Source organism: Apiospora aurea, assembly GCF_038362705.1.
Source record: "Apiospora aurea strain CBS 24483 chromosome Unknown utg000002l_segment0_segment0, whole genome shotgun sequence".
Classification (NCBI taxonomy): domain Eukaryota; kingdom Fungi; phylum Ascomycota; class Sordariomycetes; order Amphisphaeriales; family Apiosporaceae; genus Apiospora; species Apiospora aurea.
The window spans coordinates 693,984-714,782 of NW_027117389.1; the positions used below are offsets into that span (position 1 = coordinate 693,984).

The 20,799-nt window shown below is 54.0% G+C and overlaps 7 protein-coding genes across 7 annotated transcripts; 2 read left to right on the forward strand and 5 right to left on the reverse strand.

The window, feature by feature from the left end:
• Positions 1 to 799: 799 nt before the first annotated feature.
• On the reverse strand, positions 800 to 1,606 carry PG986_002614 (uncharacterized protein; the record flags this gene model as incomplete). Its single annotated transcript, XM_066838836.1, has 1 exon — positions 800 to 1,606. One exon carries the CDS (start codon positions 1,604 to 1,606, stop codon positions 800 to 802), a length of 807 nt encoding a protein of 268 aa, XP_066703900.1.
• A 58-nt stretch (positions 1,607 to 1,664) lies between these two features.
• PG986_002615 (calcium-dependent protein kinase) lies at positions 1,665 to 3,136 on the reverse strand (the record flags this gene model as incomplete). Its single annotated transcript, XM_066838837.1, has 3 exons — positions 1,665 to 2,568; positions 2,630 to 2,935; positions 3,090 to 3,136. The coding sequence occupies 3 exons, from the start codon at positions 3,134 to 3,136 to the stop codon at positions 1,665 to 1,667; spliced, it is 1,257 nt and encodes a 418-aa protein (XP_066703901.1).
• Positions 3,137 to 4,747: 1,611 nt separating this feature from the next.
• On the forward strand, positions 4,748 to 6,432 carry PG986_002616 (uncharacterized protein; the record flags this gene model as incomplete). The annotated part of the gene is made up of 2 exons (XM_066838838.1): positions 4,748 to 5,407; positions 5,467 to 6,432. The coding sequence occupies 2 exons, from the start codon at positions 4,748 to 4,750 to the stop codon at positions 6,430 to 6,432; spliced, it is 1,626 nt and encodes a 541-aa protein (XP_066703902.1).
• A 1,216-nt stretch (positions 6,433 to 7,648) lies between these two features.
• Positions 7,649 to 10,524, reverse strand: PG986_002617 (retinal pigment epithelial membrane protein; the record flags this gene model as incomplete). Its single annotated transcript, XM_066838839.1, has 3 exons — positions 7,649 to 9,067; positions 9,127 to 9,574; positions 10,499 to 10,524. 3 exons carry the CDS (start codon positions 10,522 to 10,524, stop codon positions 7,649 to 7,651), a joined length of 1,893 nt encoding a protein of 630 aa, XP_066703903.1.
• Positions 10,525 to 11,666: 1,142 nt separating this feature from the next.
• Positions 11,667 to 12,596, forward strand: PG986_002618 (ion channel; the record flags this gene model as incomplete). The annotated part of the gene is made up of 1 exon (XM_066838840.1): positions 11,667 to 12,596. The coding sequence occupies one exon, from the start codon at positions 11,667 to 11,669 to the stop codon at positions 12,594 to 12,596; it is 930 nt and encodes a 309-aa protein (XP_066703904.1).
• Positions 12,597 to 13,819: 1,223 nt separating this feature from the next.
• PG986_002619 (purine nucleoside permease) lies at positions 13,820 to 15,805 on the reverse strand (the record flags this gene model as incomplete). The annotated part of the gene is made up of 3 exons (XM_066838841.1): positions 13,820 to 14,127; positions 14,652 to 15,585; positions 15,677 to 15,805. 3 exons carry the CDS (start codon positions 15,803 to 15,805, stop codon positions 13,820 to 13,822), a joined length of 1,371 nt encoding a protein of 456 aa, XP_066703905.1.
• Positions 15,806 to 17,996: 2,191 nt separating this feature from the next.
• PG986_002620 (methyltransferase domain-containing protein) lies at positions 17,997 to 19,503 on the reverse strand (the record flags this gene model as incomplete). Its single annotated transcript, XM_066838842.1, has 5 exons — positions 17,997 to 18,164; positions 18,232 to 18,698; positions 18,814 to 18,933; positions 19,187 to 19,269; positions 19,352 to 19,503. The coding sequence occupies 5 exons, from the start codon at positions 19,501 to 19,503 to the stop codon at positions 17,997 to 17,999; spliced, it is 990 nt and encodes a 329-aa protein (XP_066703906.1).
• Positions 19,504 to 20,799: the final 1,296 nt, after the last annotated feature.

A 20,799-nucleotide genomic window follows, 5' to 3' on the forward strand; every position in this document is an offset into this window, starting at 1 on the left:
TCCCCCGCAATCCACCTGCCTTAGCAACTGTCTTAGCCACTGGGTACGGCACTGGCAGAGCATGTAGCAGCCAATCAGGGTGCGGTTTCCTGGGCCGATAGGGCCCCCCGTTGATAACCGCCCGCCGCTTCCCCGTGACAATGGAGCTACACAGGGTTAATCCGATTAGAGTCCAAGCCGAAGTTGGAAGATAGCAACTGCTGGCAACCGAGTTGTTTTGGTCTCATTTGAGCAGCCTCGCTACACTAGCTGATGTCTCTTCACCGGAAATCAGATGACCAAAACAGATGAGCGCTTGCAACCAACTGGTACCTGAACCTCGCATAACAGGTCAAGTGACGACCGAGGCTCAATTGGTGTTTTTGTTTCGTTAGCTTGCTCTACATTGCCAGAGATGCCTGTGACCACATCGGGGCCTTGCCCTCGCGGAAGGAACCCATGACAGACTTCAAACCGAAATTAGAATTCATTGTAATAGGTACGTCCCTATTGTTAGTGCACGCTCACCCATCAACCTCGCTCGCCCCTTCAAACCCTCCGTTTGGGCCTAAGGCCCGTCCTTAATAACGAAATGGCCTTGCAGATTACACACGCTCGCTTCCGGCCGATGGTGATGTATGCCCCGTGCTTTTTGGTAGGGTACAGACCCACTGCCTTCAAGGCCATCGAATAGTTCGAAATTCAACCTTCCAATTTCATGAAACGCCAAACACCAGTGCCAAAGTACAAACCCTCTCTATATCGAAATACTAAGGAATGCATGACTCCATCCACGCCTTGTGGGGTCACAGAGGCTTCGTCACCAGTAGCCCTTGTAGTCCCCAGACAGACCAGCGCACACTGAACCCCATTGTTGAATCGACGCCAGCACTGCAAAGTGAACAACCAAAAGAAGCGAAGTAACACTCCAGCCGCTGTTCAGCCGTCCCAGGCCTCCAGCCCGGTAGCCCAACGACTGCGACCGCCATCTGATGAGCTCTTGTCTCTGAGGCAGGCCGAGGTCCAAAGCAGCCAGACTGACGAGCGGAAGGCCAACGCTCGGTTTTGCCATATACGGCCAGCAGAGTTGGGAAAAAGAGTACATCTTCACCACGAACAGCGCAAACCGCACCAGGAACAAGGCGGTGTCCACATTTTGATGGTAGATGTACCACGCCCGATGTTGTAACAAAATTCCCCTATGCCTGATGTCTTCCAGAACGGTTGTTGGCGGTGCCATAAGTAGCGGCGGGGACGGCTGCGGGTGAAGACGTTCTTCCAAGCCCTCATCTTCAGAAGGCTGGTGGGCGAAGCCATTTCCAGTGCGTGGCACAATGAGAGCATGTGATCGACGTCGGGGAGTCGTCGGTGGCATATTCTTATGCGTGCCGTCGTGACCAGATGGCGAGCTGTGATCCGGGAGGCTGGATATAGACATGGGGGATTCGGGCGTTTCTATACTATGCTCAGCCACCGTATCTCTGAACCGCTGTTTATTTGGGTCAGGCACAGGCGTTCCTGGCATGGGGGAGTCCAGACTATGAATCCGACGGCCCTCCAAACCCACCGGAGGACTAGAACTTCTGGGCTCTCTCCGCGGAACAGACGAGTTGGACTCGTGATTCATGGCCGTGAGGACTTCAGTTGCGCTGGGGCGATCAGTCGGGTTCAGGGCTAGCATCCTCTTAAGTAGATGGTAAAGCTTCGGGGGGCAGGTCTGGGCGCTCGCGTCTCTCGTCCTGAAACCCCTTCCAGTGGGATATTTCTGCCCGCAGCTGGTCGATATCTTCGAGCTCTTCTTGAACCGTGTTTGCATTGATATAAGGCAACCGGTTAAAACATAGAAAATAGAGGATCATGCCTAGCGAGAAGACATCCGACTTGGTGGTGAAGTTGCCGAAACGCCCAGCAGCATCCTGTATGAGAACTTCAGGGGCGCAATACGAGATCGTGCCTGTTGTGCCTGTAGACTTCCTTGTCGCATTCTCTGGCTGAACCTCTCCGAAATCACTGATTAGACATGTGAGTTTGCCGTTCTCGCGATGTAAAAGGCAGTTGCTCGGTTTCAGGTCACGGTGGATGTAGTTGGCAGCGTGTAAATAGGCAAGCCCCGAAACGATGTCTCGAAACAGCGAGTAGATCTCTTCAAAGGACAGGCGGCGCTGCTGGTTCACAAGCACGGGTTTCTCGGAATGGCTCTTCGAGCGCCGCCGCATCTGCGCCTTGAGTTGTTCTTTGGTGGTCTCTTTGGGTTGGTCGCCCACTATATAGCGCAATAGGTCGCCGCTGTTGCAGTATTGCTGAAGGATAAAGGCACATGCGACGCTGGGTCCAAAGCGGTGCAGCTTCACATCCTCCAGCCAAACATGTCGGTACGAGACGAGGTTGGGATGCGACAGCTTGGCAAGCAGCTCGACTTCAATCAACACCTTTTCCAACCAGGCATGGTCGTCCCCGACGGGCACTCGCTTGCAGGCGAAGTGGCCAAGGTGGCATCCATCAATCTCGTGACGGACTAGAAGGACGACCCCCTTCCCGCCTCGGCCCAGTTCCCGCTCCTCGACAAAGAAGGTCTTGAAGTATTGAGGACTGAACGCATCTCGCCTTATGCGTCCTCCTTGCGGCGGGATGGGGGGTGCTGGACACGAACTCGGCTTCTTGGACGGCGGGCGAGGCAATGGGCAAGGCGGGCTGGGTCAGCCGTCGTATGGGACTGGGAGGGGCAGCGCGCGAGTTGATATTATCCTCATTGTGGCCGGCCTGGAGCATGCGAAAGTAATTGGGGTCGACATAGGTCTTGTCGCGGCTCGAAGGGATGTTGTCGTAGCGTCGCTCGGGCGAAGGCGAGCGAGGTCGCAGCGACTGGTGGCATGTGGGGCATTCCGTCAAAGAGAGGCCGCGGATCTCGAGTCGCTGCGATGACGGATCGCGCACCACGAGGGCATCGTGGTGACGTCTAAGGAGGAAGACAGAGACTAGAGTCAGCCATAGAGTGCATTTGGTGTGGGATGAATTTGTATCAAGCGGCGGGGAGTTAGGGTATTGCTTGGAGGAGCCGGGATGCGTTATGGAGAGACGGCGAGATGGGATCGCGACTAGGAATGACGTACAGAACGATTTCACGGCCTTCTCTCGAGGTGTAGGGGATTAGCTCCATGGCGCCCGAATCCTCTTTCGGGGAAGTGCGGTCTCGTGGAAGGTGTTACCATGGAAGGGCGAGCAATGCGTTCATAAGTATATAGAGACAATGATCATGCCCGTCTTTGCAGCTTTGTTGTCTTGCTGAGATCCCAGATTCGCAAAGGATTTTTGTTTTGATCAATTGAGATTGGGAGGCAAGGGAAGTGGGATTGGATGCTCATTGGCAACGAACGTACGGATGTGGGTCGGCCTGGGGATCGAATGACACTAGAACTTGCCCCGCCTTCAGCTGCCATTCCGCCAAGCCGAGCGCTATGGATCGCCGGATTCACTGGCAGACTGGGGTGCATAGGTGTCCATAGGGCAGTCCTAGGCACTTGGAGCGTTGGAACCTATTTGCCTAGCAGTCAGAGCTCGGAGGTTTGCAGATTCAAACTCCTCTTTCAATTTCCCGGAGTCAACACCTGGTGCAGGAGAAGTTATCGCCCTATTTCCATCGACAACATCGCAGATTAAGAGTGACACGGGCGGGCCCAGCGGAATCAATGGAGTGTTGACAGACTGTGGAATCACTAACCAGTCAATCATTTCCTGTACGATCCGGGCCCGGAAGCCGGATAGACAAGATCAGTCACTCCACTCCCTTGCCGGAGTGTAAAACATGGTGTCTCGGGTTGCCGGCATAGCTCCGAGATGCAGTTGAGTCCTGTCCGAGACTTATCTACACCGTCTGTGAAGATGGCAAAGTCAGCCGGCTCAATGGGGGCCCATCAGTGGCAGCTGGGTGTCCATTCCAACCAGACCTGATGTATCCCATTATGGACCATCAAGTGACTTGTGCAGGGCTACGGGTTCAATATGCGGGCTATCTTCAATAGATCTGCCTGTTGATGTGCCTTTACCATGCAATCTGTTCCCATCATCGCATGTCTCACTAATAGGGCACGCAGTCAAGGACTCGCTTTTTCGAAAGACGGTTTCCTGGGAGGTAGAAATGCCACCAACCTGACCGCTGCAGTCTCCCATCTCCCATCTCCTGGTTCAGCATACCTAACACCAACACGATAGTCCTTTTGCTGGAGGACTATGTATATAATATGTCACACTGCCCACCTTTACTCGCATGGTCGACCACTGCTACCCTCTCGACATCTGTCATATGTCCTAGCTATCTTCGAGCGGACACAACTGGTGTCAGAGGCCGATGGTGTCGATGTGAGCAGGCTAGTGATGGAGTGTCGAAAGGCCATGTTGTACGACTTATTAACTCGTTGTCAATTGACATGTACTTGAAGATCCTTCTGTGTTCCCGCGTACCTGACTTCCGTACACGCGACCTCACCACTTATCGATCTCAGACAAGCTCAAGTGCGAGTCTTGATCCGTTTCAGGCGCAAGAATGGTGTTTTCCCTCTTTTTTTTTCTTTTCCTTTTTTTTCTGTCTGTCTTTTTACAATCACTGGGGACATGACTTTTTGTTGCGCATTGTCCCACTGTAAAACCGGGAAACCAATGCGGGGGATTTAGAGGGCATGGCAAGGCTCCACCTCGATTCTAATCCTCTTCCGTTACGAACTGCAAGCACTCACCAGCCGCCGGGGAACATGTCTGTTTGACACTACTGAGGATGGGCGCTATCATCTCCGTCGTCCAAGACCACGCCAGGAGCCTGTTCTCGGCCATCACCCTATTGCAGGACCAGTGGAAAGACTTCCAAGCGGCTGTCGCCCGTGCCTCGCTCTCGCCGGGGCTGCCAGTCTCCAACCCCTCGACGCCATACTGGACACAGGATCCGCCATATCCCGAATTGGTGAAGCATCAGTCAGCGGAGCTCCCGAGTCAAGCAGATGTTGCCATCATAGGCTCAGGTATCAGCGGCGCTGCCGTGGCCCATTGCCTCTTGGCTTTGGGCGCAAAGGACAGCTCTGCAGGGGCTAGATTTGATAGTGTCGTCGTACTCGAGGCCAGAGACATATGCAGTGGTGCCACAGCCCGCAACGGTGGCCACATCAAGGCGTCTGTTTACGATGTTTATCCGCGCTTTGCCAAAACCATGCCCCCAGACCGGGCCGTGGCATTGACCCGGTTTCAGCTGCAACATCTTGATGTCCTGGTCGATCTTTGCAAGGCTCGAGGAATCGATGCCGCCGAAGCAAGACAGGTTGAGACTGTGGATTTGTTCCTTGACAAGACTTCATTCGAGAAGGCTGTCAGACATGTCGAGGAGACAAAGGCCAACCTCCCCGAAGATGCGACGAGAACATGGCAGCGCAAGGAGGCCCAGGAGGTGGGTTGACGCAAGTCTAACAAGACACTTCAAACACATGGCTGACCGCTGCATGACAGAAATTTGGCACCGGCGAAACTGTGGCTGGGGCTATCTCGTACAAAGCGGGAGCCATTTGGGCCTATCGCTTTGTGACCACCCTCTGGCACCAGCTTTTGGCCGAGTTTCCCGATGCCCTTTCCATTGAGACACACACTCCCGTCGAGGCCATCCTGGCCGACGACCCAAGGGCACCGAAAGGCTACCCTTATGCGATCCAAACACCCCGAGGCACTGTATTTGCGCGTAATGTCGTTCACGCCACCAACGGCCATGCATCCCATCTTGTCCCGGGCCTGCGCCGTAAGATTACCCCGGCACAAGCTCACATGTCGGCCCAGAAGCCTGGACGTCTCTTCTCCCAAGATCACGGAACCCATCGTTCGTGGGGTGTTGTGTACGAGAATGGGTTCGACTACGTTACACAGCGGCCGCCCGAGCCCGATGCGGGCAGTGCGCGACAGAGTCAAGGAGACCTGTTGTTAGGTGGCGGCTTTGTCCGCTCATCCAAGCAAGGCATCGATATGATCGGCCTGTCGGACGACGGGGCGTCTCTGGATGGGTTGACGCTGGCCCATATTGCTGGCATCTTCCCCGCCGTCTTCTCGCCCAACTGGGGTGGAGGCGCCGAATTCAAGCAGGTATGGTCGGGGACGCTGGGATTCACAGGCGACTTGATCCCCTTCGTTGGGAAACTCGGCAATAGCCTCACGGGTAGGACGCCTCCGGATGCGGTTATGTCGGGCCCAGACGAAAAGCCGAGCGGTGAATGGATTGCAGCGGGTTTCTCCGGCGAAGGTATGGTCTGGGCGTGGCTTGCCGGAACCGCCCTCGGTATCATCATGAGTGCTCGAGAGGATGATGATATGGCTGGGGGCCCAGGATGGCCAGCTGGACGACTACTAGACTGGTTTCCGCGTGAAATCCTTGTATCTGAGCAGAGGTTAAGGAGCGCCGATTTGATCAACTTGGCCAATCAATCGTGATCATTATATGGTTCTTGGTAACTCGAGGTCATTAAAACGGGGGAGAATAGAATCCTAGGCTCCTCGGTATATAATTATCTTTGGAATATAGATATCAAGAGTAGACATCCATCCATGAATTCAAATCGATATCATGCTTGAGACCTTCATGTAAAGTCACCTACCAAAAGTCTCCGCAATTTCGCCATTCTTCACCAAAACTCATGCTTTTTAAAAATTAATATAAAATACATGATAAGCTAAATAAAATATAAAAGAAATTTTATAATATAGTTTTTAGTACATTATTTAATTTAATACTTTTAAAAATTTCTTTTTTTTATTTCTTTTAATTAGTAAAAAACATTAAAATATAAATAAATATAAGGTAATATTTAAATCTTTTTATAACTCTTAGTATTTTAAGTTATTTTTTATTTTAAAACTTAGAATATATTTATAACTTATAAAGAAATCGATTATAATACTCTTTTTATTTTTAAACCTTTATTTATAATTTTATATATAAATAATAAAAATTACACTTTTTTAAAAATTATATATTAATTATTTATTAAGTGAAAAATAAATAATTTTAATATTTAATAATATATTAATAATCTCGAAGTAAAACATTATATAAAAATATTAAAACCGAATTTTATTCGATTTTATTTTAATTTTATAGCTTTTATTAAAGTAGTAGCGTTTTGGTGAGAATAGTGGTCATTGCGCAGACTTTTGGTAGGTGATTTTAGCAATGGTCGGAAGGCACTTACAAAAGATCCCCACCACTAGTCCCCCACACAATTGTTTACCCCAGCTATCAACAGAACTCCAGGCCTGGATCCTAATAGTTTGCACACATTCCCATGTTTGAAGCAAAGCGGTACACTGGGTAGGCATGATCGAATATTGATGCTCGGCAAGTCAAGGAGCTTTGAGGCGCAGACCCCGTCGACCCGAGACAAATCCACCAGCCGCAGAGACAAGCCAGCTGCCACGCCATTAGCATTAAGAACTACACTATCCGTAACCATAAACAAAACAATGCGAGACGCCACCACCCATGTGCATACCGAACCCCAAATACCCTAGCAAGAGAAGCAGCATTTTATGTAGGTAAGGTATATATATATATATACGTTTTGCTTCGGAATCGAATCCAAGTACAGACAGAAAAGACAGACAGGCAGGCAACTCATTCCGCCTGTGCTTGCGGGCACTCAGCTCAGCTTCAACCAATCCATCTCTCCAGGGTATCTCGAACAATCGCTAAAGGACTAGAAGTGTCAATCGCCGCCGCCGCCTTCTCCCTCCGAATAGCCAGGTGGGGTCGCTGCCCGCGGATCTCGTCCTCGGAGTACCAGCGCCCGTGCAGGCCGTAGGGCACGCGCTGCGGCAGCTTGATGCGCGCCACGACGTCCGTCATGTTGCGGGCGTCGACGACCCACAGCTCGCTCTTCGCAGCGACCTCCTGCTTGCCATCGATGTCGTCATCAGGGCACTCGCCGTTCGCGTCGAGCTGCGACTCGTCAAAGACGTACGTGAGCAGCCAGCCGTCGTCCTCGACCTTCGCGTCGGCCCGCGGCACGAACCGGGGCTCCTGCGCGTACCATCCCTTAGGGAGGCGGAACAGCTTGACCGGGTCGTCCAGGTCGGTACTCTGGTACACCTGTTCGATACCCCGCGTGTCGATGCAGCCTTTGATCTGCTGCGGCGGGTGCGCGGTCCCGCGGGCGATCAGGGCCGTCGCGTCGATCTTGGCCAGGTGGTCGATCTTGGCCGCTTTGCCGAGGGCCGCCGAGAAGTACGAGCTCGAGCCCGTGCTGCAGCCGTAGATGTACCGCGCCGTCCGCATTTCGTACGCGGGCGAGATGGTCGGGAACTCGAAGGGGATCGCCGCCAGGGCCCACTGGTTCCGGATCGTGGGCTTGTTGTCCGGCGACAACGTCTCATGGTCCGTCAAAAGAGGGAAGTTGAAGTAGTATAATCGACATTGCTCCTCCTCGACGTACTCGGGCGGCACGGGCTTCCGGTTCGGCGGTGCGAGTGCGCCGGCGCTGTACACGACCGACGCCGAGGTCAGGCGGCAGGCGAGGAGGTGCACGTTAGTTTCGGGGACCGGCCCCGGGGTGATGGTCTCCCAGCAGTTGGCCGCGTGGAAGATGACGCACGCATTGGTCTCGAACCACTGGATCTTGTGCGGCTCGTACCTCGGAAACACGCCGAATCGGGAACGGTCGGTCGGGTCATAGGACACCACGGGCTTCCCGGTGAGATTGTTCATCGGGTCGAGAGAAAGGGGCAGATCCATGATCACGGTGTGTTTTGCGGCAACGCCAAAGTCGTGCATCATCTTGGGCGATCCCATGCCGGGAATCGGCATGTCAAACCTGGGGCCGAGTATCCTCCCGCCGCCCTTCTTGCGTTGTCTGGTTGGGGGGACGATGGAGTAAAAGACGTAGGGCTCGATGAAGACGGCGTGGAAGGTGATCATCTCCTTGGTCACCGGATCCACCCTCGGGTGGCCTGTGGTCCACTCCTTCATAAATGCGATGGAGGAGTCACCGCCGAACCCCGACCGCTTGTCCCGGCCCGGTTCGTTTTCTGCTTTGCGTCCATTGTACCAACCTACAGTCTCCAGACTCGGCAGCTGAAAACGCATGGGGGGCCGCTCTCGCATGTTGCAAGGGCTCGGCCGTCATGATACACGACGCCCGTGTTGGCGACGCTGATCTTCTTGATGCGCTGCCGCGATCCGGGCAGGGCGGAGAGGAAGGCCAGAAACACGGTCCTCATAACCACCAGTAGGATGGTGATCAGCGAGCCGCTCACAAGGGTGGCGATGCTCGGCAGGATGGGTTTCTTGAGATTGCCATTGCCCTTGGCGTTCAGGTAGACGTCGGTCAGCACGTACTGATTCACAAACTCGGGCGTGACTTGTGTGTTCTTCTCGCCACTTCTCCTGAAAAGAACACCGCTGAGCATGCCATCCCCGTCGAACCAGTGCGCGTCCCGGCCTAGGTCCTCGTTTGTGGTTGGATTTCCTCCGTTGCGAACATACTGACCACCGGCAAGCTCTCTGGGTATGTCTCCCTCATACATGCATGCCGTGAGTGGCCGTGTATGGCGTATGGGAGCAAAGTTCCCCGACAGGTATCTGTGACACGGCATTAATGGGTTGGTTTCATGGGATGGGCTCGAGTTATACTGACGGATGAGGATGGCCTCGCTTCCCCCAGTGCCTCTCCCGTGGTTGCTCGCGTTGTATCTGCTCCTCCGCCTCAACAACAGCTATCGAAAACCCTTCCAACATGTCGGTATGGTGTTGTGCTGCCTGATAGCAAGATCCTCCGGTGCGGGAGTCACACCTTGCGAGTCACGGAGTATGTCGTGATCGAGGACGATGTGTGCTAGAGATTTCGCGTTACACCGAGGAAGCCGGGCGTTAGTGTTGAGGCTGGAGCTACGGTGATTTTACATCCTAGACACCGTGACTCGGCGACTGCGAACTACCGGATTTTTTTTTCTTTTTTTCTCTGTCAAGTCCAAACATTGCGTTCAGTTCGACACGGCATTGCATTGGCCTTGGCCAGGAGGGGGTCTGGCATTTTGGGACGACTATGACGGCATTGCCTGTACCCCTCGACTTCAGATATCATGACCAGCAGCAGACAGGGGCCGGAACTGACCAGTCAAAACTCAGCGCCTACACCTGGCATATGTACATGTAATCAAATGGATCGCGCCTTCGCTTGGGGGAAAGTTAGCATCAAGTAAGCATTACCCATGGTTACCAAGTTTTGCTCGTGAATAACTCGGGATTAGGTTGCAACACATTGTTGCGATTGGAAGTCCATGATCAGATGAGTGGGCGATGAAGCCGACCTAAATCGTGCATGCAGTCTGAGCTCAAGCTGCATGTCGGGCATTGGCGGCAATAGCCTCTGGACAGTAACCTCTGGACAGTGCCAGCGGCTTTTCTCCACCCACACTCACTGGCGTTTTTAGTGCTTCCAATGCCGTTCAGTGCCTGCAGTCAGCCACTGCCGCAACTACTACTACCTACATCTTCAGTACGTACCTCCCGAGACACTGCTGCAACTGCATTCTTTTCGCCAGGGGAATCAAGACAGCAAACCTGGGCCTGTCTGTTGACGGCCATCGCTGAGCAATTATCCGGAGCGGTTATGGCGGGATCCCTCTGCTAAAAAGACCACACGCTGGTGTAGGTGGAGGAGGTGGTGAGATCATACAAACTTCACAGTTGCATGTCCATGCCAAAGCAGTCAGGTCACTGCAGTGACATGAGGGGTCGATGATTCATCACCACCGAAACCTAAAACCCACGACGCCTTTACTGGTGGACACACGATGCAACACACACGCACGAGCATTATCACATCCTAGTGGTACAGTAACACCCTTTTTCACCACGCATGGGATCCTTATCCACACTGCTACTTCAGGACTGTCCAATCCCCATCACCCCGGTCGCTCTTCCGACGATCCCGCCCCGGCTGATGATGGCTAGAATCTGGACTTGTCGTCAAGGACAACCCCAGAAACCTCACCAATACCGATCGCCCATCCACCGGATCCGGCTAGTCGCTGCTCTTTAGGTTAAGCTGTTCTACTAAGCACTTGTCCGGCAGACAGGGGCTCCCCCTGCGATGAGAAGCTTGTTTCCCGATCTTGGCGACTGTTGTTCGAAGCTCGTGGCGAGCCCCTCACGGCCTTCATCAGAGGCGTCCATCCTGTGCATGCCGTTGATGAAGAGCGCACGCATGTCGATGAGGAGTAGCCTGACTTTTCAGATCACGGATGTGACGGGCGCCGGTCAGAGGCCGAGTGGTCACTACTTCACCCGAAGGTACTAACTACTGTACGATGGCTTGCAGTGCAGGCGGCCTGACTTGGACTCTGGTTCGTTCGTCTCGGTTATCCATGCCAATCCTATGACACGATTGCATTTCAATGAATGGCTGCTGGGGCCCTAAGGAACGTGAAGATGAAGTCACTGCACCTCCTTAGCCCACGGGCGACCCCGTCGCGTTCGCATTCAAATACTGGACTTGCCCAACCTTGAATCAGGATGCTTCATCTCTTACTATCATCCACCTCAGACTAACACCACTCAGCGGCATCAACTAAAGGTGCCAGGTCATCATTTCTGGGCGGTGTTCACTCATACACCTTCTCTATCAAACCCAAGACCCAAAGTAGTTGCAGTCGCCAGATAATACGTCAAGATGGGCAATAACGCACTCGCAACCAACAGCGTTATCGGGCAGCACGCCAACCTCGAGATCACGACCCATGGCTCGGACTGGTACTTCACCGTCTGCGCCATCATGGGCTTCTCGACCCTAGCCTTCATGGGCATGGCAATGACAAAGCCGCAAGGTCACCGCATCTTCCACTACCTCACGGCCGCCATCACGGCGACGGCCTGCATCTCCTACTTTTGCATGGGCTCAAATCTGGGCCAGGTCCCTATCCAAGCCGAATTCGTGCGACCCTTCCGTCGCCAAGTAGCCTCCGCGGGGACCCGAGAAATCTTCTACGTGCGCTACATCGACTGGTTCATCACGACGCCTCTCCTGCTCACCGACCTCCTGCTCACGGCCGGTATCCCTTGGCCGACGCTCCTCGCCGTCATTTTTGCTGACATCGCCATGATCGTGACCGGTCTCGTCGGCGCCCTCACCCAGACTCGCTACAAGTGGGGTTTCTGGACCTTCGGCATGTTCGGTCTCTTCTACATCATCTACGAGCTCGTCGGCCCCGCCCGCCGCCACGCTAGTGCCCTCGGCGACGGCCCCAGCAAGGCCTTCCTCACGTGCGGTGTCCTCCTGTCCTTCCTCTGGTTCCTCTACCCTATTGCCTGGGGCCTGAGCGAAGGCGGCAACGTCATCCACCCCGACTCCGAAGCCGTTTTCTACGGTATCCTCGACGTCATCGCTAAGCCGGTTTGGGGCGCCCTCCTCCTCTGGGGCCATCGCAACATCACGCCCCAGCAGCTCGGTCTCCACATCCATGACAACACCAGCTCCTCCGCCGCGTCCGAAAAGGGACGTGGTCCCCATGGTGCTCATGGTGGTGCTCCTGATGGCCCTGCTACCACGGCTGGCGCCAACGGTACTCCCGCCACTGCCGGTGCTGGTGGTGCTACTGTCTAAAACAACCGCAACGGTGTCTGCGATGTTCGTCGGATGGCATTCGGAGACAAGAAAGCTGCGGAGTTTGGTATACCCCCTTCATATGCTCGTCTTATGTTGATTGGTATTATCTATGTTTCTGCTGTTGTTGTTGGCTCGGTCCATAATACCCCTTAATATCATCGTCGGCCATTATTTATGAGGGACGGCGTGGATGATGAGCTTGGTTCCCGGTACAGTTGGTTTTATGTTTCGAATACCCACACGATCTTTAGACTTGTGCCTCTTTGATATCCAACTTGAGTACTCGAGATGTAATTATCTCAATATCTAACGATCAATTTTAATCAATATTACCGTCGTTCCACTCTGACACCATGACTTCTGGATGGTGTGTAACACACCCGCGATACCTTCAAACCCTCATCAATATCTCCTGCCAAACATATCGATCCTTGACTGAAGGTCTAGTGTTGATGCGGTCCTTAGGCACAGTCACTTCTCAGTCTCAGTACATGAGTCGCGTTTCGTCCAGTCTCCCCTTTCGAAGCTACCCCTCCCAAGCTCTCGTCTCCGCAACATCCTTCCGCAGTGAAAGAAGTCCTAAAAAGGCTGGTGATAAACGGTCTCGACTTTAGCAAGGTCTACTCATCGAACCGGCACGAACTCAACTTCTTAGTGCTAGGCTCTTGGGTTCTCATCGGACGGAAGTTGACAGCCGTCCTACTCTGGATGGGTGTACTAGTACGACGTTGCTGGGCAGAGATTTAACCCCCCCCTACTCAAGTACATTTTTGTAGAGGTAACAGAGTCAAAACTTACCCATCCAGGGTAGTAGGCTCCAATAAGGTCAAGAAAGCTGCATGCACGGTCACGCGTTTCAAACACAATTGGCATTTGATAGGTTCGTAGTATTAGTGGTCCACGATGTGCACACGTTTTCCTTTCTCTCATGTGGCATAGGCTCTATGAAATGCACCTCCTAAACCGCCGCCTAATATTTACGATTCCGGCCAGCCTCGTGCCGGATTTGAGACGGGTAACAGAGGGGGGCAATGCCAACTTGTGACTGGAGTGGCATCTCCAATAGCAAACCCTCTTGACGTCTTGGGCTCCGATATTCAACCTGGTGTTGGTCACTCACCTTGGTTCTCGGTCCTGCAAAAGAGCGCGCATCCCCCTGATTGTTAAACACCAGCATCAGCCCACCCCGCAGCACCACCACCCCCAGCAAGCCACGTCGTTTACCAACTCCTCCCCCCTTCTCCTTTTCCAGCGTACGTGCTCCCGTCCGCCGCGGCGCCCTTGTCCCCAAAGACACTCCCCGGTCCGAAGTTGGGCGTCCCGCCCAGCGACCCGAAGACGTCGCCCAGGTAATTGGCGGCCGGGATCCCCGGGCCGTACACCGCGTCCCAGTCCGACAGGATGCCCGCGACGATGCGGCTACCGGCCTTCCAGGTGTTGTTGATGGCGAGCTGGAAGCCGTTCTGGCCCAGTAGGAGCAAGTGGTCCAGGGCGGTCATGGAGGGCGGGGGACGGTCGAAGTTGGAGCCTGTAACGCACGTGGGGTTATTAGGAAATTACTAGGTTCTGACATGTTACACATGGACACATGGCCAAGGAGAAGAAGGTGAACGGGCGGAATGGGATTTGTGGATTAGAGTTAAGCAATATGCAAGGGAAAGTTTCGTCGGTTTAGTCCGTGAGGGAACGATAGGATGCGACTTGCCGCTGTCGGTCGCTGAGTTGGGTCAGATGAAAAAAGGAAAAAAATAAAATAAGAAAACGCCAAGTTGCATGAGAAGGAGTGAGTCAAAGAGGGGTAATGGTAAAAGGGTGTGTTTCGAGACACGAGGGACGAGGTGATGGGATAAGGTTAGACTTCTCTGTCGCTCCGGACAAGAAAAGGGGGGTAGGGGGAAAGCCGAAAGAAACAAGACTTTGGTTTCGTTTCTAAACCAAAGTGTGCCGAACATATCAATAGTCATCTCCGCGCACATGCTCGATCAGTCACATTGGCGCCATCAAGCCAAGACAAGAAACCGGAAACCTCGAAACAAGAAAGAACACACGTACCTGCCCGCATCACAATCGCCCGTCCCAGGTCGGCCCGGCGCGCCAGCTGCGCCCGCAGCAGCGCCGCCAGCACCGCGCTGTCCTCCTGCGCCGTCATGCAGTACGTGACCTGCGACTGGCTCGTCCAGGCCCGCGTCGTGTTCTCGAAGGCCTCACTCAGCAGCGCGCCCGAGTAGTACACGTCGCTCGTGACGGTGTCGCACCGCAGCACTGACGGCGGGCCCGTGGCGGCCGCGTAGATGTTGCTCGCGGCGGGGTGGTGGGTTCCTTGTCCTCCCTCGTCGTCCGTCGTCGTGCCGCCGGCGCCGGTGGTGGTGGTGATGGTGGTGGTGGTGCGTTCGTCGACGCGGTACTTGGAGCGGTACGCGGCGGCCGCGGCGTCGTCGTCGAGAACTGGGGTGGAGTTATCGTCGTCGTCGTCGTTATCGCCTCCGCTGTGGGTGTCGCGCGCCAGTGCGAACGCGGCGTCCCGCAGCGCCTCGTTGAGCTCCATGACCTCGGTCCCATAGAAGCTCGTCGGCAGCCGGCCGGGCGCATCGGTCCCGTACGCCAGGTAGCCCGTCGTCCAGTTCGTGGGCATGTCGCGCGCGTCCAGCTCGTACTGCAGCGCGGCCTGGACCGCGAACTTGGCCAGGGCCACGCTGCCCAGGGTGCCGAGCTTCGGGTTCACGCCCGCGATGCCGCTGATGAGGAAGTAGGTCCGGGTGAAGTCGAACAGGTTCGCCGCGTCGGCGCCCAGGACCAGGGCCGACATCGACGCGGCCGCGTTGATTTCGGACTCGCCTAGGGTTGCTTGGCAGACCTCGCCGGAATTGGTGCAGTGCACTTGCGGGTTCAGGGGTGAAAGGCCGCCGATGGTGAAGTTGGTGTCTAGGAGGCTGCCCTTTCCCAAGAGAGGTAAGGAGTCGTGCCAGATTTTACCTTCCTCGTAGAACTGGACACAGAAGGTTTGATTCGATCAGCCAGGTTTCTAGAATAGTAGGTGTTTGACATTGGGTTCCATCCATGTACTCGCTCCAGCTTACCATGTTGAGGATCATGACCTTGGGCGCAATCTTGCCGTGAGCCTGAGGAGGCCTTCCTTGGCCGTGGGAACAGTCCTCCAATTGGGGAATGGGGGTGGCCGACGACTCATGGCTGAGGTACAGCAGCATGGCTATCATAAAAGGCCACGATACCATATCGTCTATTGGTAATGAATGACAGGAAGTGCGCAGAAGCGTAAGTTAACGGGTTCTGAAGCGACTGAAGTAAGCTGATCACGGCGGCTCGAGGTGGAAGCAAGCAGTAGCGAGAGTGTTTTGAGAGTAATATCGAGACATTGGCATCTCGAAAGAGAGTTCGAGGAGGAGGTTTGGTGATTTAGTGTAGGGATAATGTCAAGGGTCAGTCATTCAATGATCTCATGAGAGTGAATACATCTCGGACTTTGACGTCGCACCACAGTACATATCTCAGTCGGAGCCAGGCATATGCATGTAGGTCCGCAATGATCTGGATGGGAGCACAGCAGTAGCATGGCCTGTTTGGGTCGCCGCAAACGAGACCCTGGAAACGGTCTTGCATACCTAGCTGACAGACTGGATCTTGCATGTAGATATGAACCCCTATATGAGCACACTGGATATTGGCTAGCAGACGCCTCCAAAGGGCAGTGGTTTCTGGGAACCAGCGACAGAGTGAGAGGGCTTCCGAGTCGGCCACATCGCGATTGAGAGTCTAGGTCATATAATTATTCCATTCTCGATTGCATCCGATCGGGCACACAGCCACTTCGATTTGGCTTGTTTTGATGTTTGATACTCAATTCGATTCGCGGTCTGGTGGAAGGGAATTCGTCACCTGAGCCAGAATGGCAAAACGGGGAAGACTCGGGCAGATCGCGCAACTCGGAGACCCGTTTGTCATGCAGCCCAGAGCGTGGTAGTGAAGCCCCGACGATACACAGGGAGGGAATACCCCAGTATTCTCTGATGCGGTATCCGTTATGGTAGGCAAGAGTCGTGTGGTTTAGATGAATTTTCCTCGTGTTGGACAGGGGCAGTGGGATACACCACATGCGAGCGGAGATTTTCAAGGAAGGAGAGCAGTCGTTGGACTTCATGGTCCGGGACCCTCGGTGCCATGATCGCATGACAAGGATGACGGCGATCGGCATCCTAACAAGCAGCCAGCTGAAGGGGTGTCCGCATCTGCGTGCGTAAGAGAAGAGGCGAAACATATGCATCTCGGTATGCAGTAGGCCAGAACTCGGGCAGAAAATACGAGGAAAGGAAGGAGAGTAGGGATGGGGGATAATGGATAGATTCGGCCGTGTTTGGGGACTTCAGGTCGAAAAGCGCGCCCGGCACAGTAAATGTGCATGGCTCCGAGACAACTCAGCAAACTTGATATTGGGAATCGGGGACCGGTACTGCTGCAGTCTCTCGTTCTCGGGGCTTAGTGGCTGACCTACGCGAGATCCGCCTGCATTCGGGCTAGCCGAGTTGCACAAAAACAAGTCGTGGCTTGCATGGGCCCGGTGGGGGATGCGATCCCTCGAGGTGGTTTCGTTTGCCTGGTCTCATCTGAGCTTCGTGATGAAAGACAAGAATGCAACAGGAGTCAATGAATGGCTCGTCTGTAAAGTCTTCTAGAAGGCATAGCCGGGTATTTGCTGTCAAGGGTCGTGGGAGTTTAGATACGAAGAACAAGTGACTCAAGTCTTAGATAGCCCCTTATCAGGGTAACACAAGCAAGTGTCAGAGCCAACGGTTTAGGATCTTCGTTTCTCAATTAGTCTGGAGCATGGTGATTCCCACGCAGCCACCACTGTGCTAGTATCTCAGTTCCAACAAAACCACCGTCCATATTATAACACATGTTATATACCCAGTTCACGGTGGACTAATGGGGAAGGCCCCCTTACTGTGCCTCTTCCCGCTATACCACAATCTTGGTTCGCTGTACGTCATGTTACATCCCGCTGCTTGACGATCTTGGCCACCCACTTGTATCCTGTTTACCCACTCTTAACCACTCTTAATACTGGCGTTGAACCGCTTTCCGGCTTCCCTCAAATTCTATACATTGGCGGGCATCTAGATCTATCCCAGCTATCAGCTGCGTCGTAGCCGTTCCAACATTATCCGAGTTGCTTCCCGGCGATGCTCCGAGTTTAGCTGTCATCGAGGCGTCGCTGCCGGCACTAAGGATTTCGTAGACGCGCTAGTAAGCGTCGTTGCGGGCTTCTGACAATACACAGTCATCCTTTCATCCCGCCAAAAGGTTAGTCTCCAATGCTATTTCCCGTATACATAGTAATAAGTAGATAAGGGGGGGGGTGGATGGGTGGCTGGCTGCAACTTACAGAACGGCATAGCAGTGTATGTTGTTGTTGATTAGGTCTTCCCGGACGTCTCGCATGAGGGTTTGCAGGTCCTCCTTGGACCAGCCCAGGATGCCGACGAAGACCGTCTCGGAGTACATTTCCAGCACCACGGCAGTGTTCTGCCTCATCAGCGTGCCGATCCGCTGTAGCCGCTTCCCCGGGGGCCCAGCACGTCACGGGGACGGGGTATCGCCTCTCCTGGATGTTGACGAATCCGGCGTCGGCTAGCTTGGATGGGTAGCCGTTGATAAAGTCCAACTCTTGGCCGATTTGCTTAAAGGCTGGTTTTGTTGTTTTGTCAGCATGTGGTCTCCAGAAAGGCACGTTACGGAGAAGGATAAAAGCAGGAGAGGCCGAACCTTGAAGCATCCCACGATTCCACTTCTGTATGGCGGTTCCCTCCAACGAATAATTCGGACAGCGGAGCTCCGTTATCCACTCCTGGAACTCGGCGAAACCGCCCGGGTTGAGGTTGGCGTAGACTGAGGCCAGATAGCGGCGCGTGTCGGCAAACTTGCGGGCCAGAGACCGGGCGTAGATGTAGTCAAACGCGCCCGAGGAGAACTGCCACTCCTCTTCCACATCCCCGACGCAGAAATTACAGTTCGGCACCGTGATTGGAATCGTGACCGCCTCCAAGTCTACGCCCAACACGCTACTGGCTGGGTTTTCCCTTGCTTTGCCACACAGTATCAGTATCAGTATCAGTTCGGTTGCTAATGGGATAAAGTACGTTCGGTATACATATGTTTGCCCTTGAGGGAGGTGAGGGATAAGGGGCACATGACTTACCGAAGTCGAGAGCCCATTCGCCCGATCCGGTTCCGACGTCCAGGACACGTTTAGGAGTTGTTACGGGGGCCAAGTAGAGACGGCCGGCATGGACCTCTATACTCAACTGGTGTTGGATAACTATATATCGGTCAGCGAATACTTTAGATAGAACGCATGGGCTTTATTTCAGCTCGTGCCTTACCGAGTCTTGCTCCATCTTGCTGGCGTGCCGTCCGCGATTAGCCAAGCACCTCTAGTCTGGATGACGTGGGACCAACCTCGGTGTAGGGATGTCGATATGCTTGGTAAAGATAGGAGGGTCAGCCGAGCTTGCTTCTTGACGGCCAATATCAGGCATATCGCGGTGAGTAAATCGGTATCGGGAACTCACAGGTTTGTAGCTTCCGGAGCTTAGAGCGGAAGTTGCTTAGGAGTTTGGGCGGCGAGACCGACGCATTGTCCGGGGCCCTGCGCCTATAGCACGGGGTCTCTAGTCAGTTGATGTCCGGACGCCGACAAACGACAACTGTTCTCGCAGTAACGTGACGGCACTTACTCTTTCTTGGCATAGTACGAGTCCTCAATGTCCGAGTCGTCTGATTCGACATCTGGGAAGAGGTGAAGGTCATCGGTTGCACCGATTTCTGCTTCTGGCTCTGCACTGCCGTTGGATACAGCCTGCAGACGATATAGTTCTATTAGTCCCATAAATCTATATACGTTAAGGGGGGTGTGTGTCAAGTATACATCTCTTGGCAACAAGAGGAGGCACTTACTTCTATTTGCAGTTCGTCGATTGACTTCTCAGGGGAGGCTAGTGCTGGATTTGGATCTGGCTTGTCCTCATTGGTGCGTTCAGGTACGATGCTAGTCATAGGCTCCAACGATCTCAGAGGTGGCAGATTTGGCGGGTCGACGGGTAGGGGTTTTCGTTTTTGCACAATGGCCGATCGCATCGCTTGGGCCTGGCTAGCATCGTACGGGGCTGAGGCTGAAGGATGAAGGCTATGACTCTGATGGCTGGGGTTGGCATTCTGGCGCCTGTGAGAGCGAGTGGCCTCCGCAGATGGCCTTCGCGCCTCCATTCCTTTCAGCTCAGCCGGCGGCAACTTGGTCTGTCGCTGTGATGTGGTAGGTAGTCCAAGCAAGGTAAGTAAGTACTTCGGCTCCGACGACAGAGGTGGAAGTATGTATGACACGTGCGAACGAGGAAACGGGGCCGAGGGGGGCGCAGTCGTATCGTATCGTATCGCATCGCATCGTACCGCAGAACGAGGACCAGAGGACAGCTGGAAACTTTATCGTTTCAGTCCATGGTTGCAGGCGGTGGGTCGCAATCGGTGATGAGATTCTCAGCGTTCTTGCGCTCGTCCTAGGTCTCGGCCTCTCTTGCTCGGCGCGCGATGGAACAACAAACGGGGCTAAGGGGCTAAACTAGGCAGAGGGCCAGGGCTCTGCTTTGGGTCTAGCATGCCACGCAGCCGACAAGGACGAGGGTCGTTATAAAGCAAGCAAAGACGAGATGCCCCTGCCCAGGGTTGGATAGTGTCAGCGTTGACAGTGGACACCAGCACCCAAGTCGTCCCCATTTCGGCCCCCCGGCTGCAGTTGCATTCCGCATTCCGCACTACCGAAACGGAGAAATGCCAAACGTCCCCTATCGTCTCCACTGAAGAATCCATCCCGGCCAACGGTCCAGCTAATGATTCTGCTTCGGGTCCCCCTAGCCTCTGCTGTAGACCGAGCACTAAAGCCCGTCTATTTGCTGTCATTCGTGTGCAAATCCAAAAGCTAGCTTGTCCCATAAATCTTGACCGCAACGTGCAGCTTGCCAGATACAGCAACCTGGCAGATTAAAGTGGCCTACCATCGTATCATGTCCCGGACATTCTTTGCATATACTACCTCGGCACTGCACTAAACCAGTCTCCTATAGGTAAGGCTCTCTGAAAGTATAGTTCGGTTATAAGTACTCACGCTATTTTTTTAATTACTTATTTAACT